General features: G+C 41.3%; 1 protein-coding gene across 3 annotated transcripts in view; it reads left to right on the top strand.

Annotated features, from left to right (window-relative positions):
* LOC112258127 (glucocorticoid receptor-like) overlaps window positions 1-27,529 on the top strand; it is an 84,435-nt gene that overhangs the window by 13,404 nt on the left and 43,502 nt on the right. For 2 of the 3 annotated variants that reach the window (XM_024432262.2, XM_024432260.2), the window contains exon 2: window positions 2,601-3,670. In XM_024432262.2, coding sequence (XP_024288030.1) covers window positions 2,610-3,670 — 1,061 coding nt within the window. In that variant the 5' untranslated portion in view covers window positions 2,601-2,609. Of the gene's footprint in view, window positions 1-2,597; window positions 3,671-27,529 lie in introns of all 3 variants that reach the window. The other variant, XM_024432261.2, reaches the window with a different exon arrangement.

Genomic DNA, 27,529 nt, shown 5'->3' with positions numbered 1-27,529 from the left:
GCAATGGCTCGCAAAAATGCATTCAACTTCCTTCAAACTGCACGCAGAGACAAATTGTATTCATGAGTTCATCTGACTCTGGGATAGTAGAAAAGGGTAATAATTGTCAATGTCGCACTATCCCTTTATGATCCGTGTTGAGTTGGTGTATATTTGTAGCAAACAGAGCGAGCAGTGGTGCGAATGTGATCCACGAGCATACAGCTACCACTTGCTCTTATCTCCCTCCCTACAGTGCAGTGGCGGCCATCAGTTATATTTCAGATGGTGTCAACATAATTACATTTTCATGCATTTTAGAGTAGTATGTCTTTTTTGAAAGTTAGAGAGCCTTCCAGCAATGATATCACTAACCCCATCTTTTGCCACCACTGCTGGAAAAAATCCTAAAAGAAACACTGATTTGAGCTGTGTTTTAAATACTCATACTAACTGCACCAACAGTGCTATTTGTGACATAGTGGGGCAAAAAAAGTATTTAGTTAGCCACCAATTGTGCAAGTTCTCCCACTTAAAAAGACGAGGCCTGTAATAATTTTCATCATGGGTACACTTCAACTATGACAGACAAAATTAGATTTTTCTTTCCAGAAAATCACATTGTAGGAGTTTTAATGAATTTATTTGCAAACTATGGTGGAAAATAAGTATTTGGTCAATTATAAAAGTTTCTCTCAATACTTTGTCATTGCCAACAAAGGGTATATAACAGAGGTCAAATGTTTTCTGTAAGTCTTCACAAGGTTTTCACACACTGTTGCAGGTATTTTGGCCCATTCCTCCATGCAGATCTCCTCTAGAGCAGTGATGTTTTGGGGCTGTTGCTGGGCAACACGGACTTTCAACTCCCTCCAAAGATTTTCTATGGGGTTGAGATCTGGAGACTGGCTAGGCCACTCCAGGACCTTGAAATGCTTCTTACGAAGCCACTCCTTCATTGTCCGGGCGGTGTGTTTGGGGTCATTGTCATGCTGAAAGACCCAGCCACGTTTCATCTTCAATGCCCTTGCTGATGGTAGGCTTTGTTACTTTGGTCCCAGCTCTCTGCAGGTCATTCACTAGGTCCGTGTGGTTCTGGGATTTTTGCTCACCGTTCTTGTGATCATTTTGACCCCACGGGGGGAGATCTTGCGTGGAGCCCCAGATCGAGGGAGATTATCAGTGGTCTTGTATGTCTTCCGTTTCCTAATAATTGCTCCCACAGTTGATTTCTTCAAACCAAGCTGCTTACCTATTGCAGATTCAGTCTTCCCAGCCTGGTGCAGGTCTACAATTTTGTTTCTGGTGTCCTTTGACAGCTCTTCGGTCTTGGCCATAGTGGAGTTTGGAGTGTGACTGTTTGAGGTTGTGGACAGGTCTTTTATACTGATAACAAGTTCAAACAGGTGCCATTAATACAGGTAACGAGTGGAGGACAGAGGAGCCTCTTAAAGAAGTTACAGATCTGTGAGAGCCAGAAATCTTGCTTGTTTGTAGGTGACCAAATCATTTCTTCCCCACCATAATCTGCAAATAAATGCATTAAAAATCCTGCAATGTGATTTTCTGGATTTTATTTCTTCTCATTTTGCCTGTCATAGTTGAAGTGTACCTATGATGGAAATTACAGGCCTCATCTTTTTAAGTGGGAGAACTTGCACAATTGATGGCTGACAATACTTTTTTGCCCCACTGTAAATGGACTATATAGTATGCTTACTAGTCATATTAAGGATATAGTTAGTATGCCAAAAGTCCCCGGATGTCGTACTACGTTCTCCAAAATACAAAGTATACAAGCAGTGGACACTTTCCATGCTTTTAGGGCCCATAATGCAATTCTAAAGAAAATGGGCTTGTCTTTACATCGTTTTCAGATTTGAGGAAAATGTCGGAAAATATGCAGCTGAAATGTAACGAGAGCGGATACAAATTTAATTTTCTGTGAAACCCCACCAGCAAGACTCGTTGTTTGTTATGCAGTATGTTGGCCATGGATGAACATGAACAAAGGGTCCAATCACTCATATCCTTTTAGAAATGGCAAAGCTTTCGATATACTGATGCAGATCTTTAGATGTTGTACGTATTCAATTGTGTAATTCCAAACTTTGTCCGCAACGTTAATTTCCATTTTGTTAGACTTAAGTGATATTTTTCCGTGTGCGAGCATGCGCGTGCTTTCTCTTTCCCATTGTGGTGATATGAGAAAAGAAAAAGCATGCTTATGCTTGCATACAGAAAAACATCGCTTGAGTCTAACAAAATGGACGTAAAATATTTATGTAAATGTTAACACTGTTTCAAATGTCTATAGGCTACACCTCTGATTTATCGATTGAAGGTATTTTTTGCTAGTTTATTGGTGGTCATAACATGTAGCTACAACATTGGAATATTATTTACACTGCTGTCATATTGTCAGTCATGTAGAAGCCAGGAGAGATGTGATCATTTGGTTTAAAGATAAAATATGTGCGTTGAAATGATTGCATAGTAAATAACAATGTACCCATTTTAAATTCAGACAATTATTTTTAATTATCAGTCTGTTGCCGTTTTTAAATTGAATTACAAGCACTTTCTAAACCAGTGCTTTCATCCCTGTGTGTGTCAAGCAGGATCAAGAAATGGATAACCAGGACAAGAGCTTAGAGAGAGGTGAAGAGGGAAGCTTCTCGGTTAACGCAGGCAGTTCCAAGTCCACCACATTAACTTCAGTGATGCATTTGCCTGGCTCCACACCCCAGCCTCCAGCCACAGACTCCTGTAACGGACTGAATGTCACTAAGATTCAGGGTGAGCTCTCCACAGCAGGGACAACCTCCATTGGACTCCCTATAGAGGAGGCTGAAGTGAAGTTAATGGGCAAGGCCCTGAGAATGCAGAATGCACAGAAACAGCAGCAGAATCCTCAACAGCAGCAGCTGTTTGAGAACTTTGCTCTGTTGGAGGAGAGCATTTCAGATTTGAATCGATCCAACACCCCAGGGAGCTCCGTACTTGGATGTTCTAATTACCTTCTCCCTCTGAAAACTGAGGACTTTTCACCAATGGATAAGGACAGGCTTGACATGGAGACGGTCAGCTTTGGACAGTCCCTGAAGGACTTGGATGTCAACGAGAGGCTCTTTGGTGACAATACGCTGGACATTCTGCGGGATTTGGACTTGCCTGGCTCTCTGTCTGACCTGAATGAGTTTTACCTGGCTGACGAGGCCGCTTTCCTTTCCTCCCTGTCAGTGGATGATGCCCTGCTCGTTGAAGGCAACATGGAAACCAAGCCCATAGTCAGTAGCAGTGGGGGAAACTGTAAAAATGTGAATGGTGTGGGGCAGCAACTGGGCCCAGGGATCTCCATGTCTGTCATCAAGACCGAGAAGGACTCTGACACCACCTTCATCCAGCTTTACACCCCAGGGGTAATCAAACAGGAGAACGAGCGCCAGAGCTACTGTCAGATATCCAGCCTGGACATACCTGGTACCCACAGCTCGGTGGGCTCCATGAGTGGGCCGAGTTACCACTACAGAGCAAACACATCGACGGCAGTGTGCGTACAGCAGGATCAGAAGCCTGTCTTTGGCCTGTATCCTCCACTGCCCTCAGTCAGTGATGGCTGGAACAGAGGCCAGGAATTTGGGGATGGATCAGGGATGTCAACTCCATCTTTTCCTGTCAGCTTCAGCAGGTAAGTCACTTATTACAAATAGTTTAATGTACTGTGTGCACTTTTGAATGATTTAACATTGCATGATTTATGAATAAGGAATGATTTTAGGAATATAAATAGATTTTTATTTGAACATTCCTGAATCTGAAACATCCTTGCATTTGTCAATATGAGTCAGAGTAGACGGGGCGCGTTGTCAGCTGGGAGGCCATATTTCCATATCTGCCTTGACTCATCAAACCTCCTTCATTACAAACACATGGTCCCTTCTGAGTTCTCCTTGCTCCCAAAAGGCGCATACAAATTCCTCAGGGTTAGACGCTTTCTTCCTTTGCTATCCTTACTGTGGATCAGGAGCAATAATACTAGGGAGAGGAAGGATGTGACAGTACATCACTGCAAATGTGTGGGTTGATTGACTCTGTGTAGGCTTACAGCAGCAGATGCTAGAATTAACGGAGTAACCTGTCATTAAGCCCTTGAGCAAACAAGTTTATCTGTGTTTGCTTCAGCTGCTGCTCATTCAGAGATTAAAATGGGCACACTACCATAGTTTTGCTGTTAATCCCCATACATCTCTCTCATCCAAGGTCACATTGAGGGCTCATTGTACTTTCTCAGCAAAGTACTTTGGCATCCACGACATCTGCGTGAGATATACAGTTGAAGTCGGAAGTTTACGTACACCTTAGCCAAATACATTCAAACTCAGTTTTTCACAATTCCATTTAATCCTAGTAAAAATTCCCTGTTTTAGGTCAGTTAGGATCACCACTTTTTATTTTAAGATTGTGAAATGTCAGAAAAATAGCAGAGTGATTTATTTCAGCTTTTATTTCTTTCATTACATTCCCAGTGGGTCAGACGTTTACATACACTCAATTAGTATTTGGTAGCATTGCCTTTAGATTGTTTAACTTGGGTCAAACATTTTGGGTAGCCTTCCACAAGCTTCCCACAATAAGTTGGGTGAATTTTGACCCATTCCTCCTGACAGAGCTGGTGTAACTGAACCAGGTTTGTAGGCCTCCTTGCTTGCACACACTTTCAGTTCTGCCCACACATTTTCTATGGAATTGAGGTCAGGGCTTTGTGATGGCCACTCCAATACATTGACTTTGTTGTCCTTAAGCCATTTTGCCACAACTTTGGAAGTACAGTAGGGGCAAAAAAGTATTTAGTCAGCCACCAATTGTGCAAGTTCTCCCACTTAAAAAGATGAGAGAGGCCTGTAATTTTCATCATAGGTACACTTCAACTATGACAGACAAAATGAGATTTTTTTCCCCCTAGAAAATCACATTGTAGGATTTTTAATGAATTTATTTGCAAATTATGCTGGAAAATAAGTATTTGGTCAATAACAAAAGTTTATCTCAATACTTTGTTATATACCCTTTGTTGGCAATGACAGAGGTCAAATGTTTTCTGTAAGTATTCATAAGATTTTCACACACTGTTGCTGGTATTTTGGCCCATTCCTCCATGCAGATCTCCTCTAGAGCAGTGATGTTTTTGGGCTGTTGCTGGGCAACACGGACTTTCAACTCCCTCCAAAGATTTTCTATGGGGTTCAGATCTGGAGACTGGCTAGGCCACTCCAGGACCTTGAAATGCTTCTTACGAAGCCACTCCTTTGTTGCCTGGGCGGTGTGTTTGGGATCATTGTCATGCTGAAAGACCCAGCCACGTTTCATCTTCAATGCCCTTGCTGATGGAAGGAGGTTTTCACTCAAAATCTCACGATACATGGCCCCATTCATTCTTTCCTTTACACGGATCAGTCGTCCTGGTCTCTTTGCAGAAAAACAGCCCCAAAGCATGATGTTTCCACCCCCATGCTTCACATTAGGTATGGTGTTCTTTGGATGCAACTCAGCATTCTTTGTCCTCCAAACACAACGAGTTGAGTTTTTACCAAAAAGTTATATTTTGGTTTAATCTGACCATATGACATTCTCCCAATCTTCTTCTGGATCATCCAAATGCTCTCTTGCAAGCTTCAGACGGGCCTGGACATGTACTGGCTTAAGCAGGGAGACACGTCTGGCACTGCAGGATTTGAGTCCCTGGCGGCGTAGTGTGTTACTGATGGTAGGCTTTGTTACTTTGGTCCCAGCTCTCTGCAGGTCATTTACTAGGTCCCCCCATGTGGTTCTGGGATTTTTGCACACTGTTCTTGTGATCATTTTGACCCCACGGGGGGAGATCTTGCGTGGAGCCCCAGATCGAGGGAGATTATCAGTGGTCTTGTATGTCTTCCGTTTCCTAATAATTGCTCCCACAGTTGATTTCTTCAAACCAAGCTGCTTACCTATTGCAGATTCAGTCTTCCCAGCCTGGTGCAGGTCTACACATTTGTTTCTGGTGTCCTTTGACAGCTCTTTGGTCTTGGCCATAGTGGAGTTTGGAGTGTGACTGTTTGAGATTGTGGACAGGTGTCTTTTATACTGATAACAAGTTCAAACAGGTGCCATTAATACAGGTAATGAGTGGAGGACATATAAGCCTCTTAAAGAAGTTACAGGTCTGTGGGAGCCAGAAATCATTGCCCTTAACTATCAACCGTTCTCTGTCGTGGGTGATGTTGGCTTTCGCCGACTGGTCCGTGGGGCGACACACAATTGGCCTGGCGTCGTCCGGGTTAGGGAGGGTTTGGCCGGTAGGGATATCCTTGTCTCATCACGCACCAGCGACTCCTGTGGTGGGCCGGGTGCAGTGCACGCTAACCAAGGTTGCCAGGTGCACAGTGTTTCCTCCAACACATTGGTGCGGCTGGCTTCCGGGTTGGATGCGCGCTGTGTTAAGAAGCAATGCGGCTTGGTTGGGTTGTGTATCGGAGGACACATGCCTTTCAACCTTCGTCTCTCCTGAGCCCGTGCGGTAGTTGTAGCGATGAGACAAGATAGCAGCTACTAAACTATTGGATACCACGATATTGGAGAGAAAAATGGGGTAAAATTTAAAAAAAAATATATATATATATATTTGTCTGTGTATAACAGAACTGATATTACAGGTGAAACCCTGAGGACAATCCAACCGGGAAGTGCCTCTTATTTTTGAAACCGTTGTGTTCCTATGCACCCCTATTGGCCATTGAAAGGGATATCAACCAGATTCCTTTTTCTACGTATTCCCTAATGTGTCTACAGCATTTTGACGTAGTTTCACACCTTTTATGTTGAAGAATGAGCGTAAACGACTACATTGCCTAAGTGGCCAGCTGAGGGCTCTCAGAGTGATTCTTGCGTAAAAGACAGAGGTAGTCATTTTTCCTCTCGCTCCTACTGAAAAGCCAATTGTCCCGGTTGATATATTATCTAATAGATATTTGAAAACACCTTGGAGTGATTATAAAAAACGTTTGCCATGTTTCTGTTGATATTATGGATATAATTTGGACATTTTAATTTGGACACCGCTATTTCCGGTGGATTTCTGAACATAACGTGACCAACAAACGGAGGTATTTTGGGTATAAAAATAGTCTTTATGGAACAAAAGGAACATTTGCTGTCTAACTGGGAGTCTCGTGAGTGAAAACAAATCAAATCAAATCAAATTTTATTTGTCACATACACATGGTTAGCAGATGTTAATGCGAGTGTAGCGAAATGCTTGTGCTTCTAGTTCCGACAATGCAGTAATAACGAACAAGTAATCTAACTAACAATTCCAAAAAAACTACTGTCTTATACACAGTGTAAGGGGATAAAGAATATGTACATAAGGATATATGAATGAGTGATGGTACAGAGCAGCATAGGCAAGATACAGTAGATGATATCGAGTACAGTATATACATATGAGATGAGTATGTAAACCAAGTGGCATAGTTAAAGTGGCTAGTGATACATGTATTACATAAGGATGCAGTCGATGATATAGAGTACAGTATCTACGTATGCATATGAGATGAATAATGTAGGGTAAGTAACATTATATAAGGTAGCATTGTTTAAAGTGGCTAGTGATATATTTACATCATTTCCCATCAATTCCCATGATTAAAGTGGCTGGAGTAGAGTCAGTGTCATTGACAGTGTGTTGGCAGTAGCCACTCAATGTTAGTGGTGGCTGTTTTAACAGTCTGATGGCCTTGAGATAGAAGCTGTTTTTCAGTCTCTCGGTCCCAGCTTTGATGCACCTGTACTGACCTCGCCTTCTGGATGACAGCGGGGTGAACAGGCAGTGGCTCGGGTGGTTGATGTCCTTGATGATCTTTATGGCCTTCCTGTAGCATCGGGTGGTGTAGGTGTCCTGGAGGGCAGGTAGTTTGCCCCGGTGATGCGTTGTGCAGACCTCACTACCCTCTGGAGAGCCTTACGGTTGAGGGCGGTGCAGTTGCCATACCAGGCGGTGATACAGCCCGCCAGGATGCTCTCGATTGTGCATCTGTAGAAGTTTGTGAGTGCTTTTGGTGACAAGCCGAATTTCTTCAGCCTCCTGAGGTTGAAGAGGCGCTGCTGCGCCTTCTTCACGATGCTGTCTGTGTGAGTGGACCAATTCAGTTTGTCTGTGATGTGTATGCCGAGGAACTTAAAACTTGCTACCCTCTCCACTACTGTTCCATCGATGTGGATGGGGGGGGTGTTCCCTCTGCTGTTTCCTGAAGTCCACAATCATCTCCTTAGTTTTGTTGACGTTGAGTGTGAGGTTATTTTCCTGACACCACACTCCGAGGTCCCTCACCTCCTCCCTGTAGGCCGTCTCGTCGTTGTTGGTAATCAAGCCTACCACTGTTGTGTCGTCCGCAAAATATCCAAAGCTCATCAAAGGTTAATTTGATTGCTTTTCTGATTTTTGTGACCAAGCTTCCTGCTGCTAGCTGGACATAATGCTATGCTAGGCTATCAATAAACTTACACAAATGCGTGTCTTGCTTTGGCTGTAAAGCATAATTTCAAAATCTGAGATGACAGGGTGATTTAACAAAAGGCTAAGCTGTGTTTCACTACATTTCACTTGTGATTTCATGAATATTTTCTAGTAATATTTTTGGACTGTTGCGCTATGCTAATTAGTGTAGTTGATGACAATTCTCCCGGATCTGGGATGGGTAGTTCCAAGAGGTGATTAAGAACAAATTCTTATTTACAATGATGGCCTACCCTGGCCAAACCCGGATGACGCTGGGCCAATTGTGTGCCACCCTATGGGACTCCCAATCAATCACGTCCGGATGTGATCCAGCCTGGATTCGAACCAGGGACTGTAGTGATGCCTTTTGCACTGAGATGCAGTGCCTTAGACCGCTGCGTTCCTGTGTGTGTGAACTATTTAACTGTTCTAGAATGCTTAAAAGGCCACACATTGTAAATATCGGTTATCAGCATTTTTTTTACTTTTGTTTTTGACAAGGAGCATATCGGTATCGGCCAAAAATGTCAAATTGCTGCATCAATAGTATTTACGGTATGCTCTTAGCTGCATTCACACATTAAGCAGAAATATGGCTTTGGTCACACCACATTCAAGGCTAGTGTAAACAGAAAAGTTGCAAATGTTGAAGAGGGCTCTCACTGAACATATTTTACTAATATAAATCTGCCCTAACACGCTCTCTGCATGTCATTCTTTTACGTTCCCTCCTGTGAATTCTGAGTTTTGTTGAACCTTGATTCAGACTGGAAAGCAAGACAGTGGAATTTCCTTCCCTGGCCTGATTTCCAGTAGCACTCTAATATTGCACTCAGAACAGAAGAGAGCAAAGTTGAAAGACTAGTGCACATGTGAAAAAAGGATGGTAAATCACCAAGAATTCAATCAAGTTATTATACTTCTGGAAATCTGTTTTTAGAGTATTCTTACAAATATACATTATTGTGTTTCAATGTAATCAGTGTATGAAATTACTTATTTTCAATACAATCTCTTTTTGTGTCAATTTGCTGGGTACACATTATTATAATTATGCTCCGGTCCCCCCAACCATCCCCTCGGATGAAAATCAGCCCGCGACCGACTAGTACATGTCTGTGACTGCCTGGCTGTACTCCCCTTGACCCAGATTCCACCATCTGCAGTTTGTCTCACTGTGAATATTCGGTTGATCTAGAAGGAATGCTCTGCTCAACTCCTTGGCTCCATTTGATTGGATAGTGTTACTCCCGGGTGAAGAAGGGTCAAACTGCCAGGGTCAGGGATAGTTTTCCTTTAGGGTTCTGGCAGAAATGCGAACAGAATTGGCATCTGCTGTATTTTTCTCACCCATTTACACACACTACCTCATATTAACAGTGAACATGTTTTTAGACATTTTTACTACTTTTATTGAAAATTAAAGATATTTAAATTAAATAAGTATTCACACCCCTGAGTCAATATATGTTAGAATCACCTTTGGCAGTCTTTCTGGTAAGTCTAAGAGCTTTCCACACCTGGATTGTGCATCATTTGCAGCAGCCACCATGCTTGAAAATATGAAGAGTGGTACTCTTGACGCGTTGTATTGGATTTGCCCCAAAGATGAATACAAAGTGTTAACTTCTTTCCTGATTTTTTTTTTTTGCAGTTTTACATTAGTGCCTTACAGGATACATGTTTGAAAAGAAGCCTGTACAGAATATTTTAATTCTGTCATTTAGGCTAGTATTGTGGATTAACTGTGGTGGTGTTGCGCCATCCTCAGTTTTCTTCTATCACTGCATGATATATCGGTGAACATATGGGAATTAGATGATATTAGCTAAAAATGCCAACATCGGTGTTGGCCCGATTTGTCTAGTTTAACGCTGATGTGCAAAACCGATGTCAAAGCTACCGTGCGTACTTATGACGCAACGTACAATTTTGCGCTACTAGTGCAACACAGCATTCCTAACCTAGCCCACAATGTCTGCTGTGTATCGAGCAGTCAACAAGTTGAGCAGTTACTTGAAAGAGTAAGAACATTTCAGCTCGACAACTCAAAGGCGAAATCCATTAAAGCCAAGATAATGGCATTCATTGCCCTTGACAATCAACTCTCTGTCGTGAGTGATGTTGACTGGTTGAGCACCAGTACACACTACCAAGTGCGCTATTGTTCAGATGTTGCCCTACCGGAGTTACACAGTAATAGCATCACTGCTATTAGCTCCACGACATGCATACTATGGAACAACGTTTGGGTCTTTGCGTGTCAAAAAAGATACAGTAGTACTGTCAAAGCTGTATTAAAAAGTCTGCGAACACCGGCCACGAACGATGTGTTTACAATATTGCGTTAGTAATAAAGCATTATTTGTTTGACCACAACTTCTGGGGTAGCTACAGTGGTTCCTCCTTTAAAAGTTGCGTGCTTACACTGCGGGACTTAGAGGTACCCAGCGTCACAGCTTCATTGCTCCAGACCACCACAAGGGGGGGTTAGAGCTCTCATTATGCATTTGGGTACCAAGGTTTTTGTGACCAATCATATCGAGTGGTTCCAATGACAAATTTGACGCGGGCCGCTGGTCCCTGGTGACCATCAGTAAAGATGGCTGGCAAAACATTACGGGGTAGCAGATGTATGTAGTTGGAAAAAGTCAAGCAAAACATGTACAGTTGAGAGGAATATGTTAGTTAATGTAGAGACAAATGATTGACAAAAAGTTAATTTATGAAAATCGCTGTTTAGCAAGATTTTTTCCCCAGCCATATCCAACACTAGGTGTATCAAACTCATTAATTATAGCAAGCAGGGAGCAGGTTTCGATCCCTCAACATCAAGTCCAGCACGCTATCGACTGTGCGCAAATATATTAATTGGGGTTAGGGTGGATTGTGGCTAAAAGCACTGTTAATTGGAATCTTAATGTGTAAAGGGGAAAGAATTATTATTAGTTTTCATAAGCATAGCAGGATGGGCTATTAACTGAACAATACACTGTTCAACCTTTACTAAAGAATGGTCTTAGCCGAGCTAGGTGTGAAATCCCCCCTCCCTAACTTTGATAAAATAATTTTCGGGACTATCTAGAAAAAGCAGCGGAGATGCGCAATTGGTTTCTAAGAAATATTCTCCACAATGTGTGGATGAAGCTCTTAATTTGGCATTGAGGAAAACACTAGATGAACTGCTACCAAAGAGACCCGCTAAAGAACACTCTAATGTTCACAACTACGTATACTTTGAACTCACAAAAAGTGGGAGATGCGGTCAAACACTGGCATGTTTTATTTCCCTGATAAATTGGTCCATGCCAACTGCCAGCCACAAAAGAAAATCATCCAGAATGTTTTGAGATTTTCACCCTCCAGACATTATTTCCTAACGGTCTTAATGATGAAATGCCTCGTGTTGTGAATTTGAACATGAATTATGCCCTTATTTCAGATTACTCTGATGTTTTTCTTACACTCTACCCCATGATCAATGATTTATGAAAACTTGCTTAGTTGGTCGATGTCCTCATTGTGGTTTTACAGACGTGTTTAATATGTTTTATGTACACACTTTATTTGAATATTTATGAAATGCATATTGTTATATTTGGTAGCACTTATTTTTTTTCCTTCGCCTCCTTTCGATGTGTGCAACAGATGTGGGTGTGGCTAGGTCTACATAAGGGCACTAATTTAAAAATCTCACAAAAGCTCTGACGAAGGCCGTGAGGCCCACACGTAAGCTTATTAAAAATCAGTGATACGATCAAGAGTAGTGTGCGTGTTCCTCATCTTATCCAGCTGTTGCCATCCACCTGCAAAAAAGATAGCTCAGATGTGCGAGTGCCTTTTTGAATTTGACTTTACAAACAAGAGGGCTTAATTGGAGTCTATTTCTAATGAACCTAGACCTATATAAAATAACTTAGCCTACCTCAGCCAGTTATGAGGCTTAACAGCCTAATCGAAGTAGGCTTTTTATTGTTAGGCCTACTTACAATTGCAACTGGTCAAAAATGTAGCATCCTACATAAAACAATAATTTAAAGAAAAAATTATTTGAACTAAAAAGAAAGCACACTTGAGTAATTCCCAAACTCTAAAAGTAATTGGAAAGGTAGATACATAATTTGTATGACATTGTGGTTACAATAAAGAATGTAGCCCATCATGCAACTGATTCCTATTAGCATGACAGTATACTTTTTATAGCATGTCTACTGTTGTGAAAATCCCTCAACTTGCAATATATTCGATGGTTAAGTACTCTAAAGTTTTCCATTTCTAACTCAAAACAGCATTTCATCAACATCTTTATGCTTTCGTTAAAATTCTTGATCTTTTTTTTCTGTAGAAATGTTGAGCAAATTGCTCAAGGCTCAATGCTTGATTAGTCTGTGAAGATGACGTTATTGAATATCTCGCCAGCTTTGATCCATGCCTGGGCCTGCAGGACGCAAAGTTCTTTGTCAGACAAATCATTGGGTCGAAACTACAGAACTACAGAGTACAAAATAAGTGCGAACACACATGGTCAATGTTCTGAGAATTTAAAAAAAGATTGATAAATAAATAAATAAACATTTCTTACCGAGCTGTGATGCCCACAGATAGCCTTTGCCGATCGCTCATCTTCATTCATCAGGGAGTCAATGGCTTGAATAGTCATTGACTCACTCACGCGTTGAAAATGAACGAGATGGCATCAGTCCATGCCAGGCACACCTGTGAGCTCTGGAATTCCACCTCCGACAGGCAGAGTCAACATACACTATGTGGCGGGTTCGTCAGGTTTTCGGTTCACCCTGACATTTCCATTCCTCTTCTGACAACAGAACTTGACCAACTGCTCACCAGGCACAGTAAGGTCTGCCCGGACCATTATGTTCTGCTATTCCAAGGATGTGTAACCGAAGAGATACCACGAGTGGGCACAGAATACATAGCCTTCCCGCTGTGACCATCTATTTCAGCACCGTTTCGCGCTTCTCTGAGACAAGTGTGGAGAAATGAAAATATTCCATGATATTCTTAAGATATGGGTTGACTGACTGACTATAAGCAAGTGATATCTGCTAAATAATCAAGTTTATTTACAAATTAGTGAGAGTCTCACCCAATGTTCAATAATTGCCTTTTTCTCACTCACTCTAGTTTAAATGAAAATGAAATCTCCAAAATGCCGTTACTTTTTAAACACAGCGATTATTATTAATTAATTTAGAATGATTTAAAAGACCCTTAGGATCTGTGAGAATATCTAACGGAAAATGCCCCTTAGATATTAATATTGAGTCCTCCAATCCTTAAGTTTAAAAAAATATATATATTTCTTTAGATATACTGTTAAAAATGGTGTAGGTCTTATTTAAAGAGCATATTGAAGTTAGAAGCAAAAGCCTATAACTTTTTTAGCACTGTTTCGTGCTGCTCTGAGACGAGCACGACACAGGGATTCTTTAGCTAAATAGCCCAGTACTATTTAGCAAAAGAATCCATGTCGTGCTTGTCTCAATGTACTGCCGGACATCACGTTGTACAGTGCCATATTTTCCGTTCCATCCTAACAGAAACCTGGAGGGTTTTTCATGGAATAGAAACACCATAATATTAATCAAATTAATTAAGCAAGTACCAGTCAAAAGTTTGGACACACCTACTCATTCAAGGATTTTTCTATATTTTTACTACTTTCTACGTTGTAGAATAATAGTGATGACATCACAACTGTAGCAGGTGTAGCCCATCATGCAAATGTTTCCTATTAGCAGGATGGACAATAGACTTTTTATAACCAGGCTACTGTTGTGCAAATCCCTGAACCTGCAATTAATTCGATGCTTAAGTGCTCTAAAGTGTTACAATTCTAATTCAAAACAGCAGTATTTGTTCAACGTCTTTATGCTTTCGTTAATAAAATAACGAGAAAGAACATTCAAATGCGGATGTTTAAGTGAAATAAATATGTTTGCGTCCATTTGGGTATTGGTTAGACAAGAATTAGAAAATTAGGGTGCAGAAATGTTATGCTCCTAGTGTAACCTTTATTTAACTAGGCAAGTCAGTATGAGAAAATTCTTATTTACAAGGACAGCCTACTCCTTCCTCGTAAATAGCCCAGTACTGTACTGCTGACCGTCATTTTCCATTCCAGCAAGTACCAATCAAAAGTTGACACCTACTCATTCCAGGATCTTTCTATATTTGTACTATTTTCTACATTGTAGAGTAATAGTGAAGACATCACAACTATGAAATCACATATGGAATCCGTTAAGTAGAAATTCCTATTTACAAGGACAGCCTACACCTTCCTCCCCAATGGGGATTTGAACCCCGGTCTCCCACGTGACCCGCATTCTGTGGTACAGACATGGCCTCCTCTCCCTTATGTAAGGAATTAAGCACTTTCCCATGTTTACTACAGTATGTATTGTAGAATGCACAGTAGCCTAATTAACGAAATGTGTTTATAAAATAATAAACTTTCAAAATGCAGTTGTACAGCGCTGTATTTTACATTCCATCCTAACGGAAAACCTGAGGGTTTCATTTTTTTTGTTTTTTTCTGAATAGAAATACCATAATATTAATCAAATTAATTAAGCCAAATTTCTTAGTCAATCCCATATATGTCTTATGTTAATACAAAAAAGGTTTTAAATTCTCTACTTATGCAGATACGGAATACTATCAAATGCTTCTCAAAGATGCCCTCTGGTGGTCAAACTAGCAATAACTTGCAGTAACAGAAAAAATGGCTGAGAATTAAAAGACATGCCACAGAATGCTGCGACAGCACGCAAGGTGTGCCGCAGTATGACGCAACTTTTAAAGGAGGAACGACTAGCTAGCTGTACCTAGATAGCACCAATACACCCAGCCTGAAAACGATGACCAATAGAAACTGCAGTCATTTTCATTCGTATTAGCAATGATTTAGGAATCCTTTTAAGTATTGTTGTTCGCTTATTGAAATTGATCTTCATTTTATGAAAATAAATGGTTAGCCAGCTACTTAACCCTGTTTCCCAAAGCTAACGTTATAAGCAGCCAGCTAGCTTCATCTGGCGAGTGAAGCTCGACCGGATTGGGTTGTGTTGTGAAGCTAGCCACAATGAGGATTAGGCACAATAGTGGAATTTGCTGTTTTCTTTCAAAAGAAAAGTGTCATTGACAGTGATGCAAATTAATACAAATAGTAGAATTATGCCATACTTTTATTTTGAATGCTGACTGCAAATCTACTATTGTGGCTAATTATTGTGCCTAGCTTCACATAGATGGGGCTGACCACCATTTAATTAAATAAGAACTTATATATTAGGGCTATTTTTAGATGACACCTAGCTGTATAGTTAGTTAGCTAGCTAACGATAGCTACTGAAACAGATGTAATTTTGCTAGGATTAGGCACAGTGATTTGTGGGGAAGAACATTTGTTTGCATCCATGAGCAAGCTAGCTTTTTCTTTTAATGTGCGCGAGACAACTTTACCAGCATCATAGCATACGTATCGATGAATCGCTATTAGCGCGCTAACTAGCTAGCCATTTCACATCGGTTACACCAGCCTCATCTTGGGAGTTGATAGGCTTGAAGTCATAAACAGCGCAATGCTTGACGCACAACGAAGAGCTGCTGGCAAAATGCACAAACGTGCTGTTTGAATGAATGTTTACGTTCCTGCTTCTGCCTACCACCGCTCAGTCAGATACTTAGATACTTGTATGCTCAGTCAGATTATATGCAACGCAGGACACGCTAGATAATATCTAGTAATATCATCAACCATGTGTAGTTAACTAGTTATTATGATTGATTGTTTTTTATAAGTTCAATGCTGGCTAACAACTTACCTTGGCTTACTGCATTCGCGTAACATGCAGTCTCCTTGTGGAGTGCAACGAGAGAGAGGCAGGTCGTTATTGCGTTGGACTAGTTAACTGTAAGGTTGCAAGTTTGGATCCCCCGAGCTGACAAGGTGAAAATCTGTCGTTCTGCCCCTGAACAAGGCAGTTAACCCACCGTTCCTAGGCCGTCATTGAAAATAAGAATGTGTTCTTAACTGACTTGCCAAGTAAAATAAAGGTAAAAAAAAAAAATACTTGAATACAATAACTGTTAGACCTACGCTTTATAAGACAGCATTGACAGTAATCTGATAAATAGTACAAGTTATCATTTACATTACGACAAGGAATGTAACTGTTAGGCCTATTATGATGTGTTAACTGTATCTGAAACGGCTAAATGTGTTGTTGACTAGGGCCAGGTGGCGGAACATGAGGGTTGAGTTGTGACCTGGAGGTTTTGAGTGATCTGTTTGTGCCTCTGCATTTGTTTTGGGATTTGCTTTCTGGCTGCTGGGCATGGCATCAAGGCAGCAATACCTGATTCAAAGTGTTCCATTCTCACGCTGCAGGGCCCAGGATGGCGGACTGGCTCCTTTGTCTCTTTCAAGTGCCCCTATGTCGTTCTTGTAATCATTAATATTCAGCCTCCCACCAAAAGTGAACTATGGTTTTTATTTATATTCTGTATTGATTATACTGTAAAAGAAATTGAATAATTATTGACAAACACTACTGCTACATTTCAGCAAGGTCTTCGTTCACACATGATTGGCAGGGTTGATTTGTTGTCACGCCCCCTCGGCGGTGTATTTTTATCAGCAGTTTCTGAACCTGTCTGACACAATGATTAACAGAGCTCTTACTGTATTCTCTCTCTCTCGCTCGCTTCTTCTCTTTGACTGGTTTGCAGGTTGAAACGTTGTACTTTCTCCATTTCAATCTTTACGCTCTGTCCTTTCTGTGTGGGGTTAATATTTACAGATTTTGGAAATTCCTACACTGACCTCCAAGATGTTTTGCAAATAAAGTTGCACTTGTTTTGTACACAAATATATTAGCTGCCAGTTAGCATTTAGTGAACAGCACGTCTCTCTACACGTAATTAACCAGGTAAAGGGTTTAGGATTACGACCAAAATATGACATTTCAAAGTAGGCCTAGTAGGCAGTTTTTCCATGAATGTTACATGCTATTTTATGTCCATCAGATGTTCCGCCAGCATAGATCTGTCTAATTAATATCACTGGAAATGTTTACCACTCTCTAAAACCAAGCTATTGAACTGCTTTAATGTTTTGTATTGGTTGATTCACATTAGTTGTTTTTTTAATGATAATTTAGGTAGTCTGATCATAATTGAAATTAACAGCAAATTGGTCCCTCAGATGAAAATAGAATTGGCATCAATCTGGAATAAGGTTGTTTGATTTATATATATATATATATATATATATTTTTAGAAAAAAAAGTCTATTCCTCTGACCTCTTGAACTTTCATGTATGGCAGAGTCCTACAGTATGTCTGTCAACTTTTGCCCAGTTGCATAGCTAGAATACCAGAACCACAATACTCAGTCAGTAGTACCTATGCCTAAAAGGTTTATAGACCTAGGTCTACATAAAATCCATCTTAGGTAGACACAGTTGTAATTCAAGCTACTCAAATTACCATAGACTTCTGATTTAATCAAACGTTCTGCTACCATTTGCGAGACAGACAATAAAGTGTCTAGTTTATTAACTGCTGCATATCTCAAAAACATGCTTGGCAGGTTTTGTGGTTTCAGGTTGTAAATCTATCACGAGTTAGTTTTACCCTAAGGATGAACACATCCCTCTTTTGCTGATTTAGGCCTGTACTGGCTATGTACTGTACCTCATTTTGTGTTTCTGTTGGACAGCCAGAAGTGCATAGATCTGTGTCAAGCTGCACTGACAAACAAATTCTGAAAGTCAGTAATGTTATACACCTTATGGAAGCCATGCCTTTTATCTCACACAGGTGTAGAAAGCACAAAGTATTGGCTTAAAAGCTAACGCAGTAGGTGCCAATTACAATGTTGTGAATTTTTGGGGGCTTTTAGAAGGAAGTTTTGATTGTCCAATGATCGTCGCAATTCTCACACCTGCCGAATGTCATCACACTTAGACTCCGACAGTTTTCAGTTATATTTTTTTAAGCAAGTCAGCAGTTGGCCTACTCGTGGTTGTAATTTGTTGGAGGGCTGCCCAGTGCCTTTCTAAACCACTCTTGGTGGCGAGACTCTCAACAGGCCTCTAAGCCGAGTCAGACTGATTACCTTGATCCCCTAAACAGGGCACCCCAGGGAACCTCACACCATTCTCAACTCCTGGCATTCAAGTAGCTTGAAGATTGATTTGTTTCAACACTTTCTCTACCGTGGTGGATATTTAACCCCCTTTGCCCCCCCCCCCATGTGGCAGATTTTTTAATCCTTCTTTGAAGGACTCAGGGAGGATACACTTGTACTTTCTTAGCCCAAAGGACGCTATCAAGCAGGGGAAGACAGTCTTCCATTTGCCTACTAGCGAATTGACAGTCCTCGACCACTTATCAGTTTCTGTGTCACGGAGGAGAGAGGACAGTCTTTTGCCCAAATGAGAACCCCCATGTCTTCATAGCAGGAAAAGATATATGAATGAGTTTGGTATCATTTAAATGCTTCCAAACAGGGTTGTCAACCAATTTTTATTTTATTTATAAAAACGTATTATTTATGTTTATGCTGTAGTTCAGACCCTATTTTACATAATCTGAAGTGTTTGAATTATACCTTCCATCGGTTGAGACACCCTGTATTAATGAGAATGCTGTAAGTGTCATGTTTCTGCTGATTTAATGTACTAAAATGGGAATCAAATTTAAATGTAATCTTTGAAATGCACAAAGATGGTTGGCAGTCCACACATCAGAGAATGTTGATGGGAATGGGATAATTAAGTACTGCTGTCAAATCTTTCGTAAGAAACCTATTGAAATCATATACTGAACAAAAATATAAGCATAACATGTAAAGTGTTGGTCCCATGTTTCATGAGCTGAAATAAAAGATCCCCCAATTCTTCCATGGCACAAAAAAAACGTGTCAAATTTTGTGCACCCATTTGTTTACATCCCTGTTAGTGAAGATGTCTCATTTGACAAGATAATCCATCCACCTGACAGGTGTGGCATATCAAGAAGCTGATTAAACAGCATGATCATTACACAAGTGTACCTTGTGCGGGCTACAGTAAAAGGCCATTCTAAAATGTGCAGTTGTCACCCAACACAATGCTACAGATGTTTCAAGGGAGTGTGCAATTGGCATGCTGACTGCAGGAATGTTCAACAGAGCTGTTGCCAGAGAATTTCATGTTAATATTTCTACCATTTATGATTCTATCGTCTGATGAAACAGATTGAAATCTTTGGCCTTAATGCCAAGCATCACGCCTGGAGGAAACCAGGCACCATCCCTACGGTGAAGCATGGTCGTGGAAGCAGCATCATGCTGTGGGGATGATTTTCGGCGGCAAGGAATGTGAGACTAGTCAGGAAAGATGAACGGCGCAAAGTACAGAGCGATCCTTGATGAATACCTGCTCCAGAGCGCTCAGGACTTCAGACAAGGGTGATGGTTCACCTTCCAACAGGACAACGACCCTAAGCACACAGCCAAGACAACGCAGGAGTGGCTTCGGGACAAGTCTCAATGTTCTTGAGTGGCTCAGCCAGAGCCCGGACTTTAAGCTGATTCGGCAAAACTCTGCAGCGACGCTCCCCATTCAACCTGACAGAGCTTAAAACCTCTTGCTGCTCCCCCCCTACTTTGTGCAATTTTCACCTGAAGACACACCCAAATCGAACAGCCTGTAGCTCAGGCACAGAACCAAGGATATGCATATTCTTGGTACCATTTGAAAGAAAACACTCTGAAGTTTGTGTAAATGTGAATTGAATTGTAGGAGAATAACACACAATAGATCTGGTTTAGATAAAACAATGAAAAAAAACATGTTTTTTCTTTTTCTTTTTGTATCATCTTTAAAATGAACAAGATAGGATGATGGGGACAATTTCAGTGAAAAATATAAGAGGGCAACAGTACTTGTGCAAAGTTTCAGAATGATAACTTCCAAAATGAGTGTGCTACATGACATTTATCATGAAGTCACCCAGGTGTCCCACACAAGTAGCCCAAATGTACCCAAGTGGCCAAATTGGTGAAGGTGTACATTTTGAAACAAATAACTATATACAAAATACCAAAATGCTATTCTAACACCCCCCCCCCCAAAAAAAAAAGAATGGAAAAAATAAATATTGATTAAAAAATATGAAGAAAAAAAATATATACATTTACAAAATAACAATGGGTAACTATTTACACACTTTCAATATTTGGAAGACCCTCAGTCCTCTATCAAATCAAATCAATTTATATAGCCCCAGCCTAAAACCCCAAACAGCAAGCAATGCAGGTGTAGAAGCACGGTGGCTAGGAAAAACTCCCTAGAGAGGCAAAAACCTAGGAAGAAATCTAGAGAGGAACCAGGCTATGAGGGGTGGCCAGTCCTCTTCTGGCTGTGCCGGGTGGAGATCACAGTGGTTGTAGAGGGTGCAACAGGACAGCACCTCAAGAGTAAAAATGAACAGTTTAGGGTTCCATAGCCGCAGGCAGAACAGTTGAAACTGGAACAGCGGCAAGGCCAGGTGGACTGGGGACAGCAAGGAGTCATCATGCCAGGTAGTCCTGACACATGGTCCTAGGGCTCAGGTCCTCCGAGAGAGAGAATTAGAGAGTGCATACTTAAATTCACACAGGACACCGGATAAGACTCCCATTCGGAGTCGGTGTCACTGTGAAAGAAAATGTTCAGTTAGAATAGTTTCACATTTGAGCCCTGTATCAACAGGTATAATAAACCGATACATATATAGAGATTTGAAGGTTGAATATATTATTATATTATTATTACCTGCTAGATCTACTGTCTCTTTTATATTATGACATTTCAGCTAGATCTACTGTCTTTATTATATTACAACAGACCAGCTGTATCTACCCTAAATAGGCTATTTCATGTGGGTTGGGGTGGGGCGGCAGACACGCATCTCACATTTCATGACATTAAATGTTTATATATTGCTTCTAAAATAAAAATCACAAATAATATTTTATATTAATTTCAAACAAGGGCATCAGCATGATAAGAACTTACCAGTCCAAAACGATGTCCTCTCCCGTTCAAAAAATATTCCTCCACAATCGCTAAATGAAGCGTCCTACAACAATCTCTGTCTCACCTTCCCAATCAATTTCTTCTAAAGTTGTGTGTACATCTGTATATCTAGACTTGACTTAGTCACCATAATGATTGATATATAAACAGCTGAATCTGCGCGTTCACCAAACAATGCAATGCGTAATATGTCTTTCTCCTTCCGGTATGAAAATTCAATAGCGCATGACTCTCTTTACGCTGGAGCTTACTACATGGGTTGGTCTTGCAACACATAAACATGGCGTATTGCCGTTTAGCTCAGCTCATTGGCTATCTACCCAGCTAGATTTCAAGACGATCAGTGGTCATTGGGTTAAAAGACAGTCAATCAACGAAACAGCGGGCAAATCATGGGTGCACAATGATGTCATTACTTGTTGTCTTCAAATCGGTTTCTTTCAGTCAATACGTCCCGCGAAATGGCCCATGAGGTTTGATTGTGTTACAAAACAAACCAGTTGATTGCAGTGAAACCAAACATGACTGGAAAAGTCACGTTCTGTGTGGGTGATTTACCTGGAATGTGTCGTCGAAAATGGAATGAGACAGAATTCACTACACAAGCGGTTCACAAAATGTTTCGTGTTAGGCTATAAAAACAGATTTTATCAAACAAAAGATCATTCATTGTGTAACAATGAGCATTGGAATTGCAAACAGACGAAGATCTTCAAAGGTAAACAATTTATTTTAATGCAGTTTGTGATTGTTACCCCTGTGCTGGTTATTTAAAAAAAAATTTTTATGGGGCTCTATGCTCAGATAATCGCATCGTATTCTTTCGCAGTAAATCCTTTTTTGAATCTGACAACGCAGTTGGATTAGCAAGATTCTAGGCTTTCGATACATGTGAGAGACTTGTATTTTCATGAATGTTTAATATGACTATTTACGTAGCGATCACCGTATGTTGTGGAATTTCAGCCCGCTAGCGGGTTCCGTGCGCAGAGAGGTTAAGAGGGTCTTTTAATTCGTTAATGTTACATAGGCTTACATCTTTTAAGTCATGTTTAAAGAAAATGAAAACGTTGGATCACGGCATGCATTATGAATCTGATCTTGACAAAAGGTTGGTGCCCACTGCCCCAATAGGTTATGTATCTAATGCATATTGGTCCTATACATTTCTCAAATGGCCGGTTAATAAACATTTTCCCAGTCAAATTGTCCGGAACCTCATTTTCTTAAATTATTTGTATGTCTATGGTGTACACTGAGTGCACAAAACATTAGGAACACCTGCTCTTTCCATGGCAGACTGACCAGCTGTGCTCCCTTGTTAAATCCACTCCAATCGGTGTAGATACATGTGTTTTTTAAGCCTTGCTGGTGATGATAGTGTGGGGTGTGTTTTCATTGCACACATTGGGCCCCTTGATGAAAGTGGAGCAACGGTTGAATGCCACAGGATATCTGAACATCATTGCCAATCAGGTGCATCCCTTCATGGCAACAGTGTATCCATCTGCAAATTGATTTTGTTCCCCCCCAGCAGAATCATGCCACATACTAGGATTGTCCAGGAATTGTTCCACAAACATGACAGTGAATTCAGCTTACTGCAGTTGCCGGCCCAGTCACCATATCTCAATCCAATTGAGCATCTGTGCAATGAGATGGAATAATCTATTTGGAGTAGAGATTCACTACCAGCCAATTTGACACAACTGTGGGAAGCATTGGAGTCAACCTGGGCCAGAATCCCCGTGGAACGCTTTCAACACCTTGTAGATTCCATGGCCTAACGAATTGCACAGTGACTAATGGGCCTGGGATTGTTCGGGATACAAAATTAATTGTAGATCAATGACTGTCAACATAATTACATGCTTATAGTAGGGTTGACCAATTTTAATACATTTATTTGAGTTTGTTTTAGTGCGATATTCCAAATGCCTGTATCGCAAGAATCAAGGTTTGTTTTAATGAGCGCTTGTTCTCATGTCTTTTTAGTCTCATCTCCTTTGTTCTTTCTGCTGTGACTGTGCACCTTCCCATTTACACACACACACATCAAGCCTCTCCCCCTGCAACTCACAACTCACAACAACAACAAAGATGAGATCACTTCTTCCTCTGACAGGCGGCTTCAACTCACTATTTGCGTTTGAGATTTGGTCCAACTCAATAGGTCATGTGGACACCGAAACACATTGAGGCGATATTTTACTGTTATAGGATGTTTGTCTAACGATACCCTTTTTATCTCTCCACTCCTCAAATTGCTCAAAGAGAAGGCCCTACTACAACGGGGAGTGTCAATGACCATTGATTCTGAAAATAAAAAAATGAATGCTCAGTTTCTGTCGCACGCGGGTAATAGCTAGTAGCGTTTTAGCCAGACTGTTATACTAGTTGTCTAGTCTGTTTTTATAAATATGCAATGAAATTCAGATAGTGTTTAAAAGTCACATGTACAGGGTTGCAGGTGTGATTGCAAGGTACAGTGAAAATCTTAGGTGCCAAAGCTCCTACATGCAGGACTAGGTGAAATAAAATAATGAAAATGGTATAAAAAAAAACACAATGGAGATGGAAATGGCACTACGTACATAATTGCATCAGTGTTGAATAAATAATGTTCATTGGGGTGGAGGCAGAGTGAAGACTGTTTTGGGGGTGTTGGGTAATGACCATAAGGGGAGCAGCATGACCATTAGAAGGGACCAAGTGAAATAAAAACAATAAAAATTCAAATTAAGAAAAAAATAATATCCATATTAACTGCTGCAACAGTGATTTAATGTCATTCGGGGAGGTAGTGGGGGTGAATGTCCGTAGGGGGGAGCAGGTAGCTGACTAGTGGTGGCTATTCAGCAGCCTTATGGTGTTGGGGTAGAGACTATTGGCCAGTCTTCCACTTTTTGCCATGATGCTCCTATACTGCCTGCATCTGAGTGATTTGAAGCCTGAAAAACAGGGTGTGGCTTGTGTCCCTGATGATCTTGCGACAATGGTGTTGTAGGTGTCTTGTTGGGCAGGCAGTGTGTGCATCCAATGGTGCGTTCGGCTGGACTCATCACCCTCTGAAGCGCTTTGCGGTGGAGTTGCCATACCAGGCTGTGATGCAGCCCGACATTGAGACCTTGATGGTGCTCCTATAGAACACTGTGAGGGCCCTCAGGGACAGGCAGATTATTTCAGGATTCTGAGGTTGAAGAGTCGCTGTCGTTTCCGCCTTCTCCACGGTGTCCGTGTGGTTACACTATTTCAGCTTCTCTGAGATGTGTACGCCTGTCCAGCCTGGTTCCTAAAGTCCACAATCGGCTGCTTTGTGGGAGAGGTTGTTTACCTGGCACCACGCCATCAGAGTGCCTACCTTCTCCCTATAGGCTGTCTTGTCGCTGTTGGTAATCAGGCTTACTACTGTTGTCATCAGCGAACAAGTTTGAGGCCATGCAGTCGTGGGTATACAGGGAATACAGGAGGGGACTGAGGACGCACCGTTGTGGAGCCCCATGTTGTGAATCAGTGTCTAGGTGGTAATGTTGCCTACCTTCACCACCTGGGGGCGGCGCATCAGGAAGTCCAGGCCCCAGTTGCATAGGTAGGAGTTCAGACCCAGTGCCGTGAGCTTTGTAATGCTCTTATATGGCACTATGGTATTGAAGGCTGAACTGTAGTCGATGAACAGCTTCCTCAAATATGCATTCCTTTTGTCCAGTTGGCAAGGGGCTGTGCGACTGTTTCGTCCGTGGATCTGTCAGGGTGGCAAGCGAATTGGAGAGGGTCGAGTGTGTCCGGGAGGTAGGAGGTGACATGGATCTTTGACTAGCCTCTCGAAGCACTACTGGTCGGTAGTCGTTCAGTTACTTTGGGCACAGGAATTATATACTATTATATAAGGAATTGGCAACTCTTTCTCATTCTGAGAAGTGCAATTTCAACATCTGAGCAAAGTGGACAGGCTAGCATGCTCTTCAAACAGTTGGAGAAGGACAGAAGGGTGTGTTTAACTATTCAACTAGCAAATAGATCCAAGTTGGCTCGACTTTAAATATTAGCTGGATACTCACTAGCACCTGGGCTTGTGCTTGAGACATGGGCTTGTGCTGTTGCCAGAGAATTTGTAATGGTAATTTCTCTACAATAAGCCGCCTCCAACGTTGTTTTAGATAATTTATTAGTACGTCTAAATGGCCTCACACCCGCATATATAAGAGGGTAGAGCGTTGGGCCAGTAACCAAAAAGTTGCTGGATCGAATCCCCGAGCTGACAAGGTAAAAGTCTGTTGTTCTGCCCCTGTACAATGCAGTTAACCCACTGTTCCCCGGTAGGCTGTCATTGTAAATAAGAATTTGTTCTTAATAACTGACTTGCCGAGTTAAATAAAAAAAGATAAATATTTTGACAAAGTTAAAATGCTCACTAACAGGGATTTAAACAAATTTGTTCACAACATTTGAGATGAGTAAGATTTTTGTGCGTATTTCTGGGATCTTTTATTTCAGCTTATGAAACATGGGACCAACACTTTTTTACATGTTACATTTCTATTTTTGTTCAGTGTATGTAACTACTCCTGTACATACCTTTTTTTCTACTTATACAATGTATTCGGAAAGTATTCAGACCACTTCCCTGTTTCCACATTTTGTTACGTTACAGCCTTATTCTAAAATGGATTAAATAAGTTTCCCCCCCCCTCAATCTACACACCATAATGACAAAGTAAAAACCTGTTTTTTAGAAATGTTTGCGTGTGTATATATATATATATCTCACATTAACATAAGTATTCAGAGCCTTTACTCAGTTCTATGTTGAAGCACCTTTGGCAGTGATTACAGCCTTGAGTCTTCTTGGATATGACGATACAAGCTTGGCACACCTGTATTTGGGCAGTTTCTCCCATTGTTCTCAGAAGATCTTCTCAAGCTTTGTCAGGTTGGACGGGACATGTCGCTGCACAGCTATTTTCAGATCTCTCCAGAGATGTTCGATCGGGTTCAAGTCCGGGCTGTGGCTGGGCTCCACTCAAGGACATTCAGAGTCTTGTCCCAAAGCCACTCCAGCGTTGTCTTGGCTGTGTGCTTAGGGTCGTTGTTCTGTTGGACGGTGAACCTTCACCCCAGTCTGAGGTCCTGAGCAGGTTTTCATCAAGGATCTCTATGTACTTTGCGCCGTTCATCTTTCCCTTGATCCTGACTAGTGTCACTGCCACTGGAAAACATCCCCACAACATGATCCATTTGGCACTCAGGCCAAAGAGTTCAATATTTTTTGTTTCTTCTTGTTTCTCATGGTCTGAGTCCTTTAGGTGTCTTTTGGTCAACTCCAAGTGGTCTGTCATGTACCTTTTTACTAAGGAGTGGCTTCCGTCTGGCCACTACCATAATGGCCTGATTGGTGGAATGCTGCAGAGATGGTAGTCCTTCTGGAATGATCTCCCATCTCTACAGAGGAACTCTAGAGCTCTGTCAGATTTACCATCGGTTCTTGGTCACCTCCCTGACCAAGGCCCTTCTCCCCTGATTGCTCAGTTTGGCCGGGCGGCCAGCTCTGGGTAGAGTCTTGGTGGCTCCAAACTTCTCCCATTATAGAATGATGGAGGCCACTGTGTTTTTGGGGACCTTCAATGCTGCAGCTATTTTTTTGGGACCCTTCCCCAGATCTGTGCCTGGACACATTCCTGTCACGGAGCTCTACGGACCATTCCTTCGACCTCATGGCATGGTTTTTGCTGTGACATGCGGCAGATTGGGGTATTGTGTGTAGATTGATGAGGAGAAAAATGTGTCTAGTCCATTTTAGAATAAGGCTGTAACGTTACAAAATGTGGAAAAAGGGAAGGGTTCTAAATATTTTCCCATTGCACTGTATATTGTCCATAATGCCTATTAGGGCTGACCCAATTCAGTCGACTGGTCGATTGTT

Source organism: Oncorhynchus tshawytscha, linkage group LG09 (genome assembly GCF_018296145.1).
Source record: "Oncorhynchus tshawytscha isolate Ot180627B linkage group LG09, Otsh_v2.0, whole genome shotgun sequence".
NCBI classification, from domain to species: Eukaryota; Metazoa; Chordata; class Actinopteri; order Salmoniformes; family Salmonidae; genus Oncorhynchus; species Oncorhynchus tshawytscha.
This window is presented reverse-complemented; position numbering and strand designations above follow the sequence as displayed.